The sequence below is a fragment of the Bos indicus x Bos taurus genome, chromosome 3, assembly GCF_003369695.1.
Source record: "Bos indicus x Bos taurus breed Angus x Brahman F1 hybrid chromosome 3, Bos_hybrid_MaternalHap_v2.0, whole genome shotgun sequence".
Classification (NCBI taxonomy): domain Eukaryota; kingdom Metazoa; phylum Chordata; class Mammalia; order Artiodactyla; family Bovidae; genus Bos; species Bos indicus x Bos taurus.
The window spans coordinates 19,629,248-19,645,148 of record NC_040078.1 but is presented as its reverse complement, the minus strand read 5'-3'; the positions used below and the strand labels follow the sequence as shown (position 1 = coordinate 19,645,148).

The 15,901-nt window shown below is 42.4% G+C and overlaps 1 protein-coding gene across 4 annotated transcripts in view; it reads left to right on the top strand.

Moving 5' to 3' along the window:
- The window catches only part of PIP5K1A (phosphatidylinositol-4-phosphate 5-kinase type 1 alpha), a 39,279-nt gene extending 25,494 nt beyond the window's left edge, over positions 1-13,785 (top strand). For 3 of the 4 annotated variants that reach the window (XM_027533842.1, XM_027533851.1, XM_027533858.1), the window contains 10 exons: positions 145-297; positions 2,356-2,655; positions 4,923-5,128; positions 6,220-6,303; positions 7,120-7,168; positions 7,372-7,456; positions 8,598-8,744; positions 8,945-9,074; positions 11,785-11,833; positions 12,154-13,785. In XM_027533842.1, the coding sequence (XP_027389643.1) occupies positions 145-297; positions 2,356-2,655; positions 4,923-5,128; positions 6,220-6,303; positions 7,120-7,168; positions 7,372-7,456; positions 8,598-8,744; positions 8,945-9,074; positions 11,785-11,833; positions 12,154-12,156 (1,206 nt within the window). In that variant the 3' untranslated portion in view covers positions 12,157-13,785. The remainder of the gene's footprint in view (positions 1-144; positions 298-2,355; positions 2,656-4,922; positions 5,129-6,219; positions 6,304-7,119; positions 7,169-7,371; positions 7,457-8,597; positions 8,745-8,944; positions 9,075-11,784; positions 11,834-12,153) is intronic. The other variant, XM_027533865.1, reaches the window with a different exon arrangement.
- Positions 13,786-15,901: the final 2,116 nt, after the last annotated feature.

Here is a 15,901-nt window from a genome sequence, read left to right as displayed (position 1 = left end):
TCAGAGGAGTACTTCCAAAGGAAAACCTCTTCACATTCTTGCTCTTATTTTTTATTTTAGAATAGAATGGCATCTGTAGTTGATTTCTGACTGGGGAGGCTGATTGATCTCTGAACCTCTTGCTCTCTTTTCTTTGGGCCCTAGTACTCCCTCTGCAATGAACCACTGATTGAACTCTGCAACTCTGGGGCTAGTGGTTCCCTCTTCTACGTGTCCAGCGATGACGAATTCATCATAAAAACAGTCCAGCACAAAGAGGCGGAGTTTCTACAGAAGCTGCTTCCAGGATACTACATGGTAAGAGGACAAGGAGCATCGACTGCTCGAGCTGCCCATTCCACTCCTGGACAAGGCTGGGGAGGCTGACGTCGGGGGGAAGGCAGTGTCAGCGCTGACTGAGGGATGTAGTTCATCTTTGTGCTTTTGGTCCCATCTCTTTTGTCTCTCTGTGGCTAAAGGGGGTTTTGTTTATCTGTCCTATTTTAAGTGTTACCTAGTTTAGATCCTCCTACCCAAAGACAAAAATTCAGTGATGTTTATTCATTTAGAGTATAGTTGATTTACAATGTTGTGTGTGTTTCTGATGTACAGCAAGGTGAGTCAGTTATACATGCACGTAATATCTACTCTTTTTTTAGATTCTATTCCCATGTATGGGTCATTACAGAGTATTGAACAGAGTTCACTGTTCTGTTCAGTATGTTCTTATTAATTATCTATTCTATTTACAGTAGTATGTATATGTCAATTTGAGTCTCCCAATTTATGCCCTTCCCTTTCCCTCTGGTAACCACAAGTTTGTTTTCTACATCGATGACTCAACTTCTGTTTTGAAACATGTTCATTTTTATCATTTCTTTATATTCCACTTAAAAGTGTTACGTATTTGTCTTTCTCTGACTGACTTCACTCAGTATGACAGTCTCTAGGTCCATCCATGTCACTGCAAATGGCATTATTTCATTCTTTTTTTTTTTAAATGGCTGAGTAATTGTTCATTGTGGGGCTTCCCAGGTGGCACAGGTGGTAAAAGAATCCTCCTGCCAATGCAGGAGATGTGGGCTTGATCCCTGGGTTGGGAAGACCCCCTGGAGTAGGAAATTGCATCCCACTGCAGTACTCTTGCCTGGAAAATTCCATGGACAGAGGAGCCTAGGAGGCTATAGTCCATGGGGTTGCAAAGAGTTGGACACCACTGAGTGCACACACAGAATAGTCCATTGTACATATGTACCACATCTTTATCGGTTCCTCTGTCAGTGGACATATAAGTTGCTTCCATGTCGTCGCTATTGTAAATAGTGCTGCAATGAATATTGGGGTATGTGTATCCTTTCAAATTATGATTTTCTCTGGATATATGCACAGGATTGATATGACTGGATCATATGGTAACTCTAGTTTTTTAAGGAACCTCCATACTATACTCCATTAGTAGCTGTACCGGTTTACAGTCCCAGCAACAATGTAGGAAGGTTCCTTTTTCTCCACACCCTCTCTGTCACTGTTTGTAGATTTTTTGATGATGGCCATTTTGAACTATGTGAGGTGATACGTCACTGTAGTTTTTTTGATTTGCATTTCTCTAATTAGTGATGTTGAGCATCTTTACATGTGCCTCTTGGCCATCTGTCTTCTTTGGAGAAATGTCTATTTAGATCTTCCACCCATTTTTTGATTGGGTTGTTTTTTTGTTGTTGTTGTTATTGACCTGCTTGAGCTGTTTATATATTTTGGAGATTAACTGCTTGTTGGTTGCTTCATTTGCAAATATTTTCTCCCATTCTGGGGATTTCCTTTTATTTTGTTGATGTTTTCCTTTGCTGTGCAAAATCTTCTAAGTTTATTTGTTTTATTTTTGTTTTTATTCAATGATGATTTTGCTTTTCATTCTTAGTCCAGCTCCTAAATTAGGGAATGAGGTTGGTTACTTCTCTTGATAGTACTATATTCATTTTTACTGATACCTCTTGGAGGTGCTGGAGAAGTTAGGGAACTCTCCTTTGCCTCCCATCATACTCAACAAAAATACGCTATAAAGAAGGCTAAGGGTTACGACTTTTTCAGTGCTGTCTTCCCTTAAACCTCTCTAAAGGAATATATTCATCATATTTGTAGTATCCTGACTGTTTAGTGTATTGGAGGATCTGCTACTTGGCTTGGTGGTGATCCCATTATTGAGATAGATACATTGGGAAATTTTAAAACAATTACATTATGGGCTTCTGGGCAGGCAGATTGTATCTGAAATCCCATGAGCAGACAGAGGAAGGTGGGTGGCAGGTTTTGTCCTTGAGTTTCATTGGAAATCAGCTGACTTGCTCTTCTACTTCTTTTTTACTTTCTTGCCCTCAGAACCTCAACCAAAACCCTCGGACTTTGCTGCCTAAGTTCTATGGACTGTACTGTGTGCAGGCAGGTGGTAAGAATATTCGAATTGTCGTGATGAACAATCTCTTACCACGGTCAGTCAAGATGCATATCAAGTATGACCTCAAGGGCTCAACATACAAAAGGCGAGCTTCCCAAAAAGAGCGAGAGAAACCTCTCCCTACCCTTAAAGACCTGGACTTCTTACAAGACATCCCTGATGGTCTCTTTTTGGATGCTGATATGTACAATGCTCTATGCAAGACCCTGCAGCGTGACTGTTTGGTAAGTTTGTCATATTTCCTTCTCTCTCAGGCACCAGAAATCTCAGTGACTAAAACAGTTTGGTGGTTCTAAGGCATTTAATCTGTAAGAGATGGGACTCTATATAAAGTATGTGTCAAACTTCATTTACAGTATCTTTTACATTAGATCATTTATGCCTTTACATTTTTACTTTCTCCCTCTTGGTCTAACTCCCCTCCCTGTCTTTTTTTTTCTGTCTACCTGTCCTGGGCCTCATAATCATATATTCTCCTTATTTCCATACCAACACCATCACTGCTCGGATTTTGATTCTGCCTGACAATTCAAATTTATACCTTGGAAGCTGAGTGCTACTAGAAAAAAATCACACAGCTGTGTATACTGGCATCTCTACAGATTTTTTAATACCATTTAAAAAATTATATATTTGGCTGTACCAGGCCTTAGTTACAGCATGCTAGATCTTCAGTCTTTGTTGCATGCAAGGTCTGTAATTGTGGCATGTGGATCTCCTTCCCTGACCAGGGATCAGACCCAAGCCCCCTGCATTGGGAGCATGGAGTGGTAGCCACTGGGCCATCAGGGAAGTTCCTCTATAGATTTATGATATCCAGTTCCACTTGGGCCGTCAGTGTTACTCATTAATGCATTTCATGTTTCTCTCAGAGATGCCAAGTGATTGGTATTCTCTTCAAACAATTTTGTAACTCCCATCCCCCCAGCCTTGTTTCTCAACAAGCTACCTCAACTTATGTAGCATTCCTTTGTCCTGCCCCCATATTCAACTTAAAGTTTAGGAGAATTTTTTTCAGTGTCTTCATGTAATGATGCCTTCCTTTCTCCTTTGCCTTTCTCTTCCCTTGCCTGCCTTCTTGCCTCTATGTCCTGGCTTCTGCTCTCACACTTCCAGTTGAATTGCTCTCTCCAGTGACCACCTGGATCCCAAGTAGAGTACTTCAGTTGATTGTTTCCACTTTCTTAACATCTTTTGGGTTTTGTGATATCTTTCTCTTGTTTTTCCACATCTTTTTTATTTTTGCAAGCTGCTTTTGTAGGATTCTTATCTGCTCAGTCCATAGTGTTATCATCCTTGCTTTCCTTTGCTTACTCAGCCTCTTCTTCCAGGATAATCCCATTTTAGTTTGACTTTCTTGGTTGTGAGGACTGGAGACTTACTGGAGCAGAGAGGTTTTGTAAATTACACATTAAGAATCAGTCCTGTATTCTCTTTATCCTTTACCCACCTATCAAAACAGCCTTGGGTGAACTGTAGCACCAAAGTGAGCTACTGGAACTGGTGGAAGTATACCAGGTTGAGAACTGGAGAAACAGTCCACACTTTTTAATATGGCTCATCAGGCCTGGCATTGTCTGCCCCTCCCATCCTCTCTCATATGCCAAACACCTACACTTTGCCTCACCAGACTCAATGGATGTGAATTTGAGCAAATTCCAGGAGATAATTAAGGACAGGGAAGCCTGGCATGCTGTAGTCCATGGGGTCACAGAGTCAGACATGACTTGGTGACTAAACACCACCACCAGATTATACCCATCTGCTCGTGGCCTGCTGTTTCATGCCTCCAGGTTTTGGCATTATTGCATTATTCTTTCCTTCCTTTGTTTACATGCACTTATTTTCTTTCTAATCTGTCCCTCATAAACCTATTTATATACCTCCTGATCTCCTCTGTAGTATTCGTCAACCATGTATGCACTTCCATTATTACACATACTAGACTATGTTGTATTTATTTTTATGTTTGTTTCCCTTACTAAATTATGATATCCATGAGGACAGATGGTCTCTTAAGTGTCTATATCCATACAAGCAGGCACAGAGCCTACCTACAGATGGTGAGGCTTCAGCAAATATTAAACCGAGTTGCAGCTGGCCACATAAGGTCTTGCCACAGATCTGCACTGTCACAAAATATGCTTTTACCTGACCCTCCTGTGGATTTTTTTTTGAGCTCAGATACGTATTCTTTCATTGAGTATATAATGTTCTTTTCATGAAGAGACACAAGGAAAGAACAAACAAAGAAGGTCTTGTGGGCTAGGCTGTGGTCTAATTTGTATTTACTCTGGTGAAGGAAAGCTGAAGGAGTATCAGTGATGGGAGAGCAGAGAAGGTCAATGTACTGTTCTCCAAGGAGTAGGAGGAGCAAAGGATAATCCTGTGGTTAGCTCTGGAGGGGGACTCCAGTAGTTAGACCTGTAAGATCCTGAAAAAAGATTCTCATACCTCCCAAGGTTCAGATCATGTTTTTTCCTTCCATTAGGTTCTGCAGAGCTTCAAGATAATGGACTATAGCCTCCTGGTGTCAATCCATAACATAGATCATGCACAACGAGAGCCTTTAGGCAGTGAAGCACAATATTCAGCTGACACTCGCAGACCAGCCCCGCAAAAGGCTCTCTATTCCACAGCCATGGAATCTATCCAGGGCGAGGCTCGACGAGGTGGCACCATGGAGACCGATGACCAGTGAGTGGACTTGGGCACCAGGAAGGAATGTGTAGGCTCAAAGCATTTTTTTCTGGAGAGGGGTACACAGCTTCTGAGAAGGAGTAGGCTTTATTCAGCAGTGAAGTCAACATTAATACTTGAAGAACTATAGAGTGAGCGTTCCTAAGGATGTAAAAGGAAAGGAAGATTCTTGGGACTTCCCTGGTGGTCCAGTGGCTAAGACTGCATGCTCCCAATGCAGGGGCCCTGGGTTTGATCCCTGGTCAGGGAACTTGATCCCACATGCCACAGCTAAGACCCAGTGCAGCCAGATAATTAAATAAAAACTTTAAAAAAAAAAAAGGAAGATTCTTAAATTTGGGATTTGTAAACCTGGAAGGAGTGCCATTCAAAATTAAGAGACTCTTAAAAAATGTGGCTCAGAGTCTTAGATATTATAAAGAGTTCTAAGACTTCTTTATAAGAAGTCTTATTATAAGAAGCAAATTATAAGAACTTCATCAAAAACCATTTATTACAGACTTTTTTTATGGAAGATGTCTTTGTTACATTCATGGATCAAAGAAGTAGTTACTGAAGTATCGAATGTCTTTCAGGTGGTTTCATTTAAAAAGTATTCTTTATCATGATTCTCAAGAAGAGTGTCTTAGTGGGCATAAATTAAAGTCCTAGGGAGGAATTTGCTGGCGGTCCAGTGGTTAGGCCTCTGCTTTCACTGTTGAGGGCCTGGGTTTGATTTCTGATCAGGGAACTAAAATCCCACAAGACACATGGCAGGGCAAAAAAAGAGAGAGTACTAAGAAAGTTTAGAGTTAATTGGGAGAATATTCCTAAAATTGCTGAGTAGGGGGCGAATTTTAGATTCTTTTTGGTGAAATTGGGGTGGGAGAGGCAGGCAAGTGAAATTTGGAGAGCAAGAAATTGTATATAATATATACTCCAAAGTGGCTGGGGTTGGGTGAAGGCTCTCACTCTTCCTGTTTGTGGAAGATGGGACAGTTGTGTTTAGGTCTCAGTTACAGCTCTTGGTTGGGTTTGAATTCAAAAAGCAGAAGCTCCTGCGTGCTAGCCAGAAGATATTGTTACTCTTTCTTTCTTGTCTTCCCCAGTATGGGTGGCATCCCGGCCCGGAATAGTAAAGGGGAAAGGCTGCTGCTTTATATCGGGATCATTGACATTCTGCAGTCTTACAGGTGAGAAACATATCAATCCCAGGGTCAGAGTGGATGTAGACTTACTCACCTTGCTCTTTTAGATGGGTTTGTCACCAAATTCTTCCTGAAGCAAGAACAGTAAGTTGCAGTCTGACTGCTTGCCTCACTGGGTTTCAAATGGTGATTTATTTCCTTGGTTATGCCTGTCTCTTGACTTCCTTACCCACCATCTCTCGCAAACATAGCATACACCTTTGTGGAAAGCTGAGTCAGTCCTCAGAAGCAGCAGGGTGGAATACGCCATCCTGCTGGCTCTTTGTGGAAAACCTGTGAGATGAGTCATACTCCACATTGGGATACAATTGGAAACACATTCCTCTTTTCCATGGAAGAAAAACAAAGGGATTACTATTCTGTGAAAAGTATTAGCCTGTGGGACTAAAGCAGTGGATGGTAGTGAGGGAAGAGCTAGAAATGTTAGACCCCAGTTTTGCTCCTGTAAGATTTAAGACACTAGTGAGGACTGGACAGTATTTGACCTCCCTTCAGGCTTGCCTGTCTGTCCCTACAGTTCCCGTTTTACAATAAATATTCTTGTCCCTGACTTGCCAGGATGTATTAAGTATCCTTTTCCAGTGGGAGGATAGTTGACTTACTCTAAAAACAGCTTTAATCTCCATGCTGAATAAGCACTACCCTGTCTGTTCTTTGAAAAACTATAGCATAATAGTGGGAGTGCTTTCCTGGCTTCTGTCTTTTCAAGTTTTTCTACTGTGATTGCTCAAGTCTTTAAAATACAGTCTACAAGGTCATTCATTTAATGTGAATTCATGGTGTATACATTTTTCTTGACAGGTTTATTAAGAAGTTGGAGCATTCTTGGAAAGCTCTGGTACATGATGGGGTGAGTAGCAGTCAGCTAGAGGCGCTCCTCTTTCTGTCTCTCTCACTTCTGAGTTGCCCTCTCAGTTTCCTCTTATCTTATTTCATTTGTGGGTTTTACCTTTTTGCTAGGGTCTCAGCCTAGGGAAAAATGGCCTTTGGACTAGCGATTCTCTTGCTGGGCCTCCCCTTCTCTTAACTCCAGCCATCTTGTTTCCTCTGCAGGACACCGTATCAGTGCATCGCCCCAGCTTCTACGCTGAACGGTTCCAGCGTTTCATGTGCACTACAGTTTTTAAGAAGATCCCCTGTAAGTGGCTTCTGCCAGATGACCCTCCAATGGCTCTTTTACTTCAGGAGGTGGGGGCAGGACTCCCCTGTCAGGGAACTGCCAAAGCCAGAGACTTCTCCTCCTCTACCCACATCCCGTGAGAGCTGCTGCCCATCCTTATGTCAGTCCCTCTGCCCCAGTCATTACCAAGTTGCTGCTTTCCCCCCTGGCAATCCCTACAGGTGTCGTGGAGGTGAGGGGCATTTCTGAGAAACTGATGGGATTGTAAAAATACTTAATTGTGGGTGTAGGATCCATGGCACAGGCTGAGGTAGGCAAAGCCAGACTTCTGTGGACAGAGATAGGCAAGAATATTACTGTATCCCCAAGGCCATGGAGTTCTCAGATTAGGATCAGAAGGTTGGAGAAGCATTTATTCATGTCTGCTTAGCAGGTATTAGTCAGCTAGAGGCTCTCCTCTTTCTCTCTCTCTCACTTCTGATTTGCCCCCTCAGTTTCCTCTTACCTTATTTCATTTGTGGGTTTTACCTTTTGCTAGGGCCTCAGCCTAGGGAAGGGAGTTGGGAAGTGCCAATGTTCTTCTTTCCAAACCTTCCATGCTACTGCCACTGGCAAATTCCAGCTCCTTCCTATCTCCCTCTCCTTCCTATCTCCATCTCCTCATCATAGCCATTAGTGATCCCTCAGTGAGGCAAAGAGGACCTATGCATGCCAAAGAGTCTTAACATAGAATAATCTTTTCAGAGTCTTTTTAAAATGATACATAAATAAGTGTAAAGTATCATCATGGTGCTCTGTGTGTCAAGTTCTACAAGGATATAGAGTGTCTGATTTAACTGAAGGCTACTATTGAAAAGGAATTACGGATTAGGAGACATGTCATCTGGGAGAAGCAAAGCCATCAAGGTTGTAGGAGGGGAGAAATACACATCCCCTTTCCTCTGGGTTCTCTGCTGTCTTTTCCAAAGTGACGTGAACTGAGATGCCCCCTCCTCTGATAAGCAGTTCGTAGAGCCCATCTTTGTTGACGTTAACCATTTTTCCTGCTTTGCAGAAGAACAACCTTGGGTTTTTGTTGGGACACTAGCAAGTTGTATTTATGTCTTGGTGACTATTTCTGAGGTAGGTGCTAAGTAGGCTTTCTCTTTCCCTTTTGAAGTGAAGTCCTCTCCTTCCAAAAAGTTTCGGTCTGGCTCATCTTTCTCTCGGCGAGCAGGCCCCAGCGGCAACTCCTGCGTAACTTACCAGCCATCGGTCTCTGGGGAACACAAGGCACAAGTGACAACAAAGGCGGAAGTGGAGCCAGGTCAGCGCCAGGGTTGGAGTCCCCGTGTGACGGGTGCTCCCTCCCTTCCTTCTGAGCCCTCATCTTTTTCTGCTTAGGACCTCTGTTCCCTATTCCTGTTCACGAAAAGCCAAGTTGCTACATATTTTTTCCTATATTTCCCCCACCCCATTTTCTCTTCTTTTTGATTTATTGATTTTCTTCCTCTTTCTTTTTTCCAGGCGTCCACTTGGGTCGTCCTGATGTTTTACCTCAGACTCCACCTTTGGAGAAAATCAGTGAGGTCTCGACTATTCCTGACCCCTATTTCTCACCTGTAGTTGGAGAGACTTTGCAAACGCTAACTACAAGGTTGGTTCCTTGGCCTCTTTCTCCATGTAATCTTCTCATCTCTCTCTCCAGGTCTTTGAGAACTTCCATAATTCTGTTGGTTTGTTTTTTTTGTTCCCCAGATTTTATTGTCTTTTGCTCTTCACTATATTTTTGCATGTTCATCTTCCTAAGAGCTCATCTTTAGTGATTTGGAAAAGTGTATCAATATCTCTATTTTTAGGGGGTGGTGGGAAACCCTTATGTACAAACTTCTGATATTCAATCAGAAGATCTTAATTAATGCTTCATTTCCTGATGACTTAAGTGAGAATTCTTAGCTTAGGATTTAAGGTTGGGAGGATTCCTAGGCACTAAAGACAGTGAATAATCAGCTTTTCAAAAGGATCCATTATATGGATTGTGAGTTTGTTTTGTTTTTGGTGTGTTGATCATCTATTACATCATAATGTATTACCCCAAAACTTAGTGACTTAAAACAACAAACATATATCATGGTTTCTATGAGTCAGAAATCCAGGTGCAGTGTAACTGGGTTCTTGGCTCAAGGTTTTTCATGACATGATAGTCACACGTTGGCCAGGGCTAGGCTCATCTTAAGGCTCAGCTGAGAGGCTTCACTTCATATTTATGTGCTCTTTGACAGGATTCAGTTTCCGGTGAGTTGCTGGACTGAGGGCCTTAGTTCCTTGCTGGCTATTTTCTGGGGGCCTGCCTAAGTTCTTGGCCACATGAGCCTTTCCAGAGGACAACTCAGAATATGGCAGCCGGCTTCACTTAGCATAGGCAAGTGAGAGCTCATGTACCTAAGCATGTATCAGGAAGTACGGATCACTTTAGACCTGTGAAACTAATAAAAGAGACAGGCTGTCTTCCCACACACCAGCATACCGTGATGAGACAAACAAGAGAGAACTTCTTTACACATTCCTGCATGAAAAAGGGAGAACAGGAAGCACAGAGGAGCCTAAAATCCAGCAAATGCTGGAGTTTTATCACGTCTCAAAGCATGAGAATAATTCGTGACTTTTGGCTTTACCTTTTAGACTCTTGGTTTTGCCTTCTGAGTCTTCATGAAAACTAGAATGTGCTGAGTCATTTTCTCAGCCTACTTGGCAGAATTTTGAGGATCCACTGGTTTCTTCATTGTGTACTATTTCTGTCTTTTTTAGTCCAAGCAGGACAGTGTGTCTGTTGGTATAATGCCCTCAGAGATTTTGTGGGGTTCCTATGAATCTCATTGGAATTTACTGTTAGACCAAAGCCATACCCACAAATACCTTCTTGATAAGCTCTATGCTTCTTAGAGATCCTGTTCAACTTGAGAGGATCTGAGAGACATACCCTTAATCTTTTGAATGTCGTTTCATATAACTGAATAGTACTCTGAGTTCTTAACAGATGTTTTATAGTCATACCCGTGGCTTCATCTGTAGACCACATTTTCCTAGCAGTGCCTTAGATTTTATCCATTTCTTAATTTTAGCATTATTTGCTATCTAGAGAGGCTCAGAATTTTCAAAACCTTCCAGTCTTGGCTTCTTTTGTTTCCTAGTCCTTCCAGTCATTTATTTTTCTCCTCTCATATTTTACTGTAAGCATTAAGAAGAAACCAGGTAGCACCTTCAGCACTTAATTTAGAGATCTCCTTAGCTAGGTCACCTAGTTCATTAGGCACGTATTCTACTTCCCACATAAGTACAGATGACATTGTCCCTACACTTTGTTCCACTACATTGCAAAGATCCCCTTTCCTTCAATTTCCAATAAGATTTTTCTCACTTCCCTTTAAGCCCTTACTGGCAAACCCCTTACAGTCCAGAATTCTTCAGGACACTTTTAAAACTTTTACTGAAACTATCCTCAAAGCCCATTTTTCTCTTCTAAAGCCACTTCTACATTTTAGATTTTTATTATAGCAGCACTTCATTTCCAGGTACAAAAATCTGTATTACCTATTGTGAGATAAATTGCCCCAAATTTTAGCAGCTAAAAACAACAAATATTGTTATCTCAGATTTTATGTGGCTTAAGAATCTGGGTATGACTTAGGTGGGTGCCCTTGGCTCAGACTCTCAGAAGATTATAGTCAAGCTATTAGCCAGCAGTGTGGTCTCATCTGAAGGCTTGCCCAGGGGGGAGGATCTACTTCCAAACTTATGAGGTTGTTGGCTGGATTCAGTTTCTTGCAGGCTCTTGGTCTAAGGGTTCCTCATTGGCTATTGGCTGGTGTATTCCCTCAGTTCCTTTTCACATGGTCTTCTCCATAATGCGTCTCACAGATTTGCAACAGCTTCCTCAGAGCAAACAAGTTGGAGAGCATGTGCCCAAGAGGAAGCTACATGGCCTAATCTCGGAATTGATTTCCATCACCTGTGGTGCATTCTCTTCGCTAGAAGAGAGTCACTAAGTTCAGGCCACACTCAAGAGGAGAAAATGACACTATGGCGTGACTGTCAGGGAGCAGTGATAGTTGGGTGCCTGCCACACCTGGGGATTGAAAGCAGTAGTAGAGGAGGGTGGTAAGGAAGTATTTTATGGAAGTCAAGAAACTGTTAATTAAAAGAATATGCTTCCAGATCTAGTAACTCCTTAGTCCCTTCTTTCTGAATTCTAAGTTGATTCCCAGTGAAATACAGAGAAGCAGTCTGAGATTTGACCTGAGAGTTCTTTTTCTCATTTATTTACTAATTCTTCTTTCTGCCCCCATTTTTTTCCCCACTCCTGTTAGTTCAACCCTCTTGGAAAAACATGAAGTTCCAGAGTCAGAGTTCATCCATGTAAGTTTCTGGGATGTGGGGGAGGTGGCTGCTTTGAAAGGGTATAAACAGCATTACTGATGGAGTAGAGCCAAGGAAGTAGTTGTCAGGGTTAGGGGGACTGGGTGCCCCCCTTCCCCTAAATCTTACTTTAAAAACTTTTGGTTTTGAGTAGGGGTGGATTTTTTTTTTTTTTTTTTGGTACTGTGTACTTGGAAGCTGAGACTGGATTAGCAGGAAACTCTTTAGGTCTGCCATCTAGGTTGAAATTAACTTGAATTCCTTTGCTGTCCCCTTATCTCATACTCCTGGTCCTTAACTTTATACCCTTTACCTTTCAGTGAGCAAAAGTCCTCAGAAGACTTGGAGCGAGACTCAACCACCTCTGTGATCCCAAGATGTCAGCCCTTGACCCAGCAGTGCTGAGTTTTCTTTTTCTTGGCCATCAAAAAAGGAGTGCAGTGGAAGCTAGGAGAGCTCTCCATCTCCCCCCGAAGAAGAAGAACCTTTCTCCTTTCCGTCCCTTATGAACGGGCATTAGTGCTGGGACAGTTGAGGACAGCAGCATCCTCTCCACTCCCAAGCTGGGTGAAACCAGTTTTCAACTCACCAGCCTTGGCTTCCACAACTGAATGGTTTCAGATCCCCCTTCTTCCTGTTGAAAGTGGGATTGCTGGACTTGGCGATTTTCTTCCCCCCTCATCTACCTTTCATCAGGAGCTGGACTCTTTAATTTCCTCAGGACAGACTGGCTGGTACATTATCCCTACCTTAACTCTTTCTCTGGAAGAAGACGCCTGTAATCTTCGTAAAGATTTTCTGGGGGGTGTTTAACCTCCCAACCCTCTCCTTTTGTTTCCTTAAAAAAGGAAAAGGAAAATAGCACACAATTTCAAACCAGTTTTCAGATCAAAACTCCAGAAGTATTGGAGAGATGCCTATTCGCAGGGTTCCCTCAGAAGAGCCCTGGTATTTGAGAAACAGAAGGTGGGGACTGCTGTGCTGGGAGCAGCTCCTCTTGAACTCCTCCTCTCTTAGTGAATGTCTTAAGGCTGAAGGAATGGAGAGAGTGGGACACGGGGTCGTCTTTACCCCTCTTGTTAAACAGTGGTGCAGTCTTGGGGCTCACAGGTCAGAACCCTTCCTAGGCAGAACCCTACTCACTGCCAGGCCATAATCATTATTACTCTTCTGCAATTTGAAATGTATTCTGCTTGTTTTTCTAAATATGAAGACTTATCAAATGAATTTTAGATTTCTTCTCCAAAGGAGATGTCTTCCTTGCTCTTCCACCTTTTCCTACAGTGTTCTGCTGTTGGTGGAGCTGAGATGGAGACGGGGTACCTGTCTGTTGAACAGGTAACTGTGAGGCTAGAGAATGTTCTCTCAAGCGCATAGGGAGCCAGCAGATTCTTGCCTTAGTGCAGTCACTGCTGTGCCCCGCGCCCCCCCGCCTCTCTTCACGCAGAGAACGTGGAAATGGGGGCTGTGTAATCCCTTTTCTCCCTGAGTTCACTATCTGATCCTCCTCCTCGTTGGGGGAAAGGGGTCCTGGTGTGTCTGGCAGATTGTTGATCCCTGTACTGTCCCCTCTCCATCCCACCCTGCCTTGATAGTAGCTTAGTCCACACCCTGAGTAACTGTCTATATTAGACACCCCCAGCCAGTTTCTGGCTGCCTGTCTTTGCTGCCATGTTCTTTTTTACAAGAAGGAAAGAAACAATTCTTGCTATTTTTTTTTTCATAATTTACTATTTATGATGTATTTAAGTGTTTTATTCAGGACAGAGTTCTGTCACGGGTGGGAGGGAATATTTGAGGGAGGCTGGGTCTTAAGGATGGGGATGGGGAGTCGACATTTTTATGAAGTGTCACTATTTGCCTCTACTTTGTATTGTTCAGAAATGGCAAATACAGTATAAAAGCGATAAGTATCTGGTTTTAATGCATTAAACTTTTGTCAGTTATTTAGACTTCTTGCTTCCTCTAGATTCTTTATCATACACCATCTGCTCCACCCTTCTACCCCAGGCTGTTTGTTCATACTGCCCGGAATGAATGCATCCTTTCCAGTTTTCCTCACTCCAGCTTTGGACTAACTCAGGCTGAGAGAAATGATTTCATTCGTTACCTTCTGGCCACCTCCTCCATCTTAACAACTTAAACTTGACAAGGAAAAGCTGTGAATGACTAGAAAAGGAATTAATCTTGGTCTGTTGCCTAGGGATTTGGAGATCCAAAGCTCAAAATTTTGCTTGGCTTTAGGAGGAAAAGAGAGGGACAGTAGGAAAAGCAAGCTTAAGATTTGTTGGCCCGAGGATTCTCTCCCTTTCCTTCCCTCAACTTGGCTCCAAGTTTTCTTAAAAAAGTATACAGACTGCTTTTCTCAGCTATGTGTTTTTCTAACTTCTGTGAGGTTGAGCTTATGATGTTCCTTTCCACACCACTATTCCCTACTTTGTTAAGATCATTCTACAAATTATGCAGCAGCTAATGAGTAAGAACAGTCAGTGCTCTGGGTATTTGAAGGTTAAAAGAAGTAATTGATGTTAAAGGGTTTACAGAGTCCAGAAGAGTACAACATACATGCATACAGAAAGAATACATGAGATGTGATTTCTGAACGAGTGGTACAGAGCATGAAATAAGAAAATTAGAAGTGGACTTCCCTGGTGGTCCAGTGGTTAAGAATCCCTCTGCCAAAGCAAGGGACATGAGTTCGATCCCTGCTCCTTGAAGATTCCGCATGCCAAGGGGCAACTAAGCCTGTGCTGTAGAACCCACTCACTAGAACTAGAGAAAGCCCATGCACAGCAGGGAAAATCCAGTGCAATCAAAAATAAACACTTTTTTTTTTTTTAAAGAAGGGAAATTAGAGGTTACTGTGGGCCTGAAGTGTTGGGGAAAGTTTCACTTGAGCACAAGTGCCTTAGAAGTATGAGAATGGGCATGAGCGCTTGACAGTCGAGGACAGCAGCATTGTCTCTACTCCCAACAGAATGGCCTGTTGCAGAGAGCAAGGAAGAGACCATGGTGAAAGCAATGGTGGAGGGAGATCTGAGGGAGAATATTGGAATAAGTATGGGTGGAGCCAACACTGGAAACCCTGGCTGCTAAGCTGAGGGATTTTTATTTTAAGCTGTAGTCAGGGAAGTGTAGAATGTTTTTGTCCATAAGTGGGATGTAAAAGAATTCCAAAGCCAATCTGATGATAGTTCTATCACAGCAGATAGAAAAAGTTGACAAGTTAGACGGATAATTTAGGTGTGAAGTAATGTGCATTTAGGATGATGGCAATACCAACTGGAGAGGAGGGAAGAGAATTGAGATGGTAATAAATTTTATGATAGAACAAGTAACTGGAATGAAGGAGGAATTGAGGATTCTCAACGTTTTGAATTTTAAGTCAGAGGCTCAGTCCTCCTTTAGACTGGATAAGAAGACTTTTTCCCAAATAGGAATTAAATCTGAACGTATCTTAGGGGAAAAATGATCCTGCTGGCAGCTCTTAGCTTGTCACTCTTCAACTTACTCAGGCAACTGGGGGTGTACTGGATACCCTCTGGTGGTCAGAGGGTCCCTCTAGTGGTGAGCAGCAGCTACTACTTTACAGCTGTACCCTGCCATCTATATTCACTTGCAAGTAGGGCCTATTCCAAAAATGAGGAAAATCAAACTATAGGATATATAACCTGGAAATCCTAGTCTAATGTTTTACTCTTAAACATGTCAAATTCAGCTAGTCAAAAAAGTTATTTATCACAGATGGAGTCTCATTCATTCTTTAAACAAAGAGTTGCTAGTTAAAGTAGATTTCAGATTAAATTGTTCATTCTTTAGCTTTTCAAAGACCCAAAAACAAATCAGTATCTTTTGTAAAATTATTTCTTAAAAGTTCATCAAAGGGGCTTCCCTGGTGGTCCAGTGGCTAGGACTCCGCACTCCCAATGTAGGGGGCCCATTAAAAGTTCATTAAATGCATCACACACATACACAGAGAAGTCGCTCAGTCGTGTCCGACTCTTTGTGACCCCATGGATTGTAGCCCACCAGGCCCCTCGGTCCATGGGATTTTCCAGGCATGAGTAC